Source organism: Charadrius vociferus, unplaced genomic scaffold (assembly GCF_000708025.1).
Source record: "Charadrius vociferus isolate BGI_N301 unplaced genomic scaffold, ASM70802v2 scaffold676, whole genome shotgun sequence".
NCBI lineage: Eukaryota > Metazoa > Chordata > Aves > Charadriiformes > Charadriidae > Charadrius > Charadrius vociferus.
Window position 1 is genome coordinate 170,358 of NW_009648661.1, and position 4,880 is coordinate 175,237.

Consider the following 4,880-nt stretch of genomic DNA (forward strand, 5'->3'; position numbering starts at 1 on the left):
TTTCTTTGCAGCCTGTCTCCTCCTACAAACCTTCTGAAAGGGAAGGAGACCCACTAGGGAATTTTCTCCCACTTCTTCTCACTGGACACTGCAAAAGGGAAGATATTCGTTCTCCTGCCTCCCCACCACTACCTTTAATCCCTTGGAAAAATGGAAGGTAGTTGTGTATCTCACCATTGTAGTCTGAGAACAAACACTTTACTGATTTCATAGTGCTTAAGACCAGGAGTGCTTTCTATCAGGAGCCAAGAATAAAGGGTTTGTTGCTAAACCAACCAGGCTGCCAGTGCAGAACACTCAAATAAAACAAACAGTACAGTCTCCACATATTATTAGAAAGGTATTTCCCTGTCTGAAAGGAAGGGTCAGAGGAGGAGACTTCAGGCCAGAAAAGCAGCTCACAAGAAATGTGCATTTCAGAAGGGGAGACTGAGTGGGCAATGCTATGGCACTGCATGGCCCTGTCACCACAGCTCCCCTGCCAGCAGCTCTGTCTCCAGAAATGCTGTTGCACTGAAAGGAGGAGAGAATTCCCCAGGGATTTCACTGAGCTGAATGGAAAACAAATACAAAAATCCAACCGACCAAACAGAATTTGCTCAACCCCTCACACGTGGCAGGGAACAACTGCACAGTAACTCAGGCGAACAGAAAGCTGGCGCCTAAAGCCTATCTACAACACGTGATTCCAGCTAATATCATCCTAGATACTGGGGCAAACTTAAGGTGGAATTACTTGGGCTTTCTCCGAACTGTCTGTGGAGGGGCCTGCTCTCGGTGGTGTTTGCTACCTGCACCATCTCTGCTCCTATAGTTAACTCCGACTCCAGCGTGACTCTCATGTATGCGTAGGATGGACAGGGAGTTAGTGGGAGGCCAGAGCATGTGTGGGATTTTCCCTGTAGTACTTTCAGTCAGCATTTTGCCCTCTTTTATAGAACCCAGTCACAGGGCTCCAATTCAGGCTTGTGACTTTCTCGTTCAAACGCAGCTCGGCTTTGATTCACCCAGAGTCATATGGGATGCTGAAATGCCATGTGAATGTTCAGAAACAGGTGTGGGGCAAAGGATGGTGCCAGGAGTCAGGATGCTGTTTGTATAACAGCAAGCACGCTCTAATGAAGTTCCAGCAGCCTCCTGTGGGGCTATCTAGCCATAAATTCCTGTGCTGTTTTGTAAGCTGCCCTGCTCAGCCCTTCCTAAAGTTATCCGCAGATAGGTGTCTCAGGCTAGTCATGGTTTAACCAACAAGTAGCACGCTGCATTTATATAGCAGCTCTGACTGGGATTCTGAAGCTGCATGTCATTAATGTCACTTCATGTATGAGGGAAACTGAGGCACGGAGGCCTCAGGACCCTGCTAAAGACACTCCAAAGCTACAAGACCCACAAAGCACCAGCTGCTCCCACCTTCACCTCCCTGCAAAGGCCCTCGGGGTCGTGACGCTCTGCACTTTTAAGGGACGTAGCAAAGGGGGAACGCCGGCATTAGGGACTAGGTGGGAAAGCAGCCTCCTTTCTTGCTGGCTGTTCTCAGCCCTGACCGGCCTCTTCCTCTGTTAACAAAGCATTTCTCTTTTCCCTCTGGAGTCTTTTGCAACTGGAATGGAACCAGCAAGATCACGCTACTTTTCAAAAGCTGTAGCCTGAACCCTCACATCTAGTAGTGCCCCACACAAACAGCCTTAACTTTCAGGCACTTTTTAAATGCTGGCATAGAATATAACAAACCTTTGGGTTGCATTTAACTGCAAGTAGTGATGATTTGTACCCAGGGGCTCCCATCGGTACAGGCTCCTTGTAGACATGAGGCTGGGCTGGGAGGATGCATACACACATATTCTCAGAGGCAGTCGCTTTGCAGCAGTAACACGAGGACTCCAACCCTGATTTTAGACAGGGATCACTTAACAAAAAGCAGCCACCTCGCTGCAGGCAGAGAGCCACACTCAGGCTCCCGGGATAACAGCCAACATACACTGCATAGCAGCTAGAAGAGCTTACAGTAAGGATTTCTAGGATCATGCAGAAGCAAACAATCACTAGCTTTTAAAATCATACACATCCTGCCTGCAAAGAACAATATCGATAGAGATCTCCCGGGGCCCACTTTAAATGGCTGGGAAAGCTCCAGCCCCCAACAGCTGCAATTGATCCCCTTCTTCACCCCCCCTCCATCATGTGATGGTCCTGCCCAAGTGATTTAAGCTGCGGGAGCGGAGCGCTGAGTCACGCTGGGCTGCGGAGCAGGGGCTCGGGGGTGTCCTGCCTGGTGGGGCTGGTGGCCGCAGCATGGAGCAAGTGAGTGCCGCCTTGGAGCTGGGCTGGTGTGCCAAGCAGGACTCGGGTTTGGTTGCGTGTGGGTTTTGGGCTCGGTGCCAGAGGTAGGAGGAGAAAAGGATTAGCCGGGAGGAAATGCTGGACTGATATATGGCTGTGGGAGGAATAGTTAGGGCTGACCAGCCGTTTTTCTTCTCTTCTCTAGTGTGTTATCTAAGTGAGGAAGCTGTTCTAATGCATGTTTATATTTTTGAGTACTCTAAAGGGCTGAGACCATTCACAACTCTGCTGTTTGAATATCCTTTATAAGTTTCTTCTTTAAACTTCGTATTTTCTTTCAGGAAAAATGCTTTTTAGGTATAGGACAGGGCTGACTCTTAAAGCAACAGCAGAGGAATGCAGGATGGGAGTGTATTCTGACCTACTCCTTCCCCTTTAACTTTCCTTTCCTTGGAAGACCCCCTGGGCTGTGTTTCAGGCTGCGCTCCAGCAGTGTACTACAAATGGAGGCAGAAAGGAGTGTTAGTGCTGTGAGGATAAGCAGTTTAGGGACTGGGGGAAACCTGACCTTAGCAGTCTGTGCCTGTGGGCAAAGCAGGGAGTAGGTATGAGGACAAGCACCTTTGGGGCTGGGTAGCAGTCCTAGAGGAGTACTGGGCTTGAGAGGGGCCGGCAACTGCTGGGCATGGGCCTGCACAAGCCAGGCAAAGAGAATTATCCCAAGTAAATAATATATCTGATTTGAAATTACTCACCCTGCCATATCTGGCATGTGGTTAAGCAGAGCTCAGCATCCTTGCGCTTGGGCCTGGAACACAAGCAGCAGAGCACGATTTGAGTTATGCCTGATATCACCAAACAGCATCTCCCTGGTACCTGAGGGACGCTGGTGATGTTAACAGCTATTTTGGTGGTGTGTGCCTGGGGGAGTGAATAACCTGGCTCTGAGGATAGGCTCAAGCGCTCTTCTCTGAAGCAGGAGCTTCCCGGGGGGCTGTTTGTTCTGCTTTACTGCACTACAGCCAGAAGTGGGCTCCACTCACCCCTCTCTCTGTATGTAGGCTGCTTTAAGTCAAGACAAGAAATCTTTGTGGTGGCTCCTGTAGCTTCGAGACCCACCTAGGGAAGGGGGACAGCCCTAGTGATAGCAAACCTTTGTAACAAACCCTAATCCTATGCTAATGGCTTTGGCCGCTACTGACTTGAAGGTGCAAGGATGTCTTCTGCAGCATCTGTTAAATCAGAGCCTGTACCCTACTCCTGTTATGCTGGTTTGAATCGCCTCCTTGTCAGTTTATGTTGCTTAGTGGGGTGGGAGACCGCGGTGGGGTGGTGGCTGTCAGCTAGGATTCCCTGGCAGAGGGCTGAGGCAGGCTACTGGCCTGATTCAACCCTACCTCTAGTACAAAATTCCAAATGCGTTTGGGTCTGCCAGAGCTGGTTTGTGCCTCGGCCCAAGTAGGGTAGGCTTGCCTTGGGACACACTAACTCCTGTGGTTTGGCCCTGCAGGGACTGGTCGTTTCTCAGCTGGACATCCAGCCTGGTGAGTGCATCAAGGTCAAAGGGAAGATCCTGTCTGATGCCAAAGGGTGAGTGATGAGATATGGCACTGGGGGAAGCCTGAGTTCCTGCTGCGTTCAGCTTGTCAGCAGCACTGGGGAGCTGGAGCTGCTGCGCAGGCACCTCCTTTGCACTGCCTCTCTGTTTCCCCAGGTTTGCTGTGAATGTAGGGAAGGACAGCAGCACCCTCATGCTGCATTTCAACCCTCGCTTCGACTGCCATGGGGATGTCAACACCATTGTGTGTAACTCGAAGGAGGATGGCACGTGGGGTGAGGAGGACAGGAAGGCGGACTTTCCCTTCCAGCACGGTGACAAGATCGAGGTGAGGCCCCAGGGATGTGTGCAAGGCCCTGGCACAGGCCACTAATGGGCCAGGGGCACAGCTTTTTTTATGCTGCCTTCTACCTCTGTGGTGGAGAAGGAACAGCCATGGGAAGGGGACTAAGCGACATGGAAAGAGTCCCGCAGCTAAAGTCAACCTGTTGTCTAGACCTGCTCTGCTCAAGTCGATGCCTGGCAGCTCAGATGTGTTAAGTGCTCTACTCTGGCCTTCTTTTGCAAGCCACACAAGTAAGAGCAATTGAAACACTGACCTGAGATTGAGACTGGGTCTGTCCCATCCCTTCCAAGCTTGGAGCTGACCTTGGGGCAGAGCAAACAATCTTCCTCCTCTCCATGCCTCTGCTGGACAAGGAGGAGGCTGAGATTTTGAGCATGGCCCTGACACCAGTGACCACCTCATCAGTCCTGAAAGTGACTGGAGGGAGTGGGGAGTGAGGCTTGTAAGCTGTGATGTGTTAGCCTTCCTTCTTATGGCTCTCTACAGATTTGCATCTCCTTCAATGAAACAGAGGCAACCGTGAAGCTGCCTGAGGCGGAGTTCCAGTTCCCTAATCGTCTGGGCATGGAGAAAATTGAGTATCTGGCTGTGGAGGGTGACTTCAAAGTCAAAGCCATTAAGTTCTGTGAACAGCTATAGCTTGGTTTGTTTTGTTTTCCCCCCTGCATAGTGAAATAAACCCAAATTTGCAATGGC

General features: G+C 50.6%; 1 protein-coding gene across 1 annotated transcript; it reads left to right on the plus strand.

Annotated features, from left to right (window-relative positions):
• Window positions 1-2,274: 2,274 nt before the first annotated feature.
• On the plus strand, window positions 2,275-4,880 carry LOC104287747 (16 kDa beta-galactoside-binding lectin). Its single transcript, XM_009886477.1, has 4 exons — window positions 2,275-2,301; window positions 3,791-3,870; window positions 3,995-4,166; window positions 4,671-4,880. Exons 1-4 carry the CDS (start codon window positions 2,293-2,295, stop codon window positions 4,821-4,823), a joined length of 414 nt encoding a protein of 137 aa, XP_009884779.1. The 5' UTR covers window positions 2,275-2,292; the 3' UTR covers window positions 4,824-4,880.

Bases quoted from the DNA above. Each gene is read 5' to 3' on its own strand.
- LOC104287747 (XM_009886477.1), top strand. The intron at 3,871-3,994 runs GTGAGTGATGAG...CTGTTTCCCCAG, and splicing joins ATCCTGTCTGATGCCAAAGG to GTTTGCTGTGAATGTAGGGA. The intron at 4,167-4,670 runs GTGAGGCCCCAG...GGCTCTCTACAG, and splicing joins AGCACGGTGACAAGATCGAG to ATTTGCATCTCCTTCAATGA.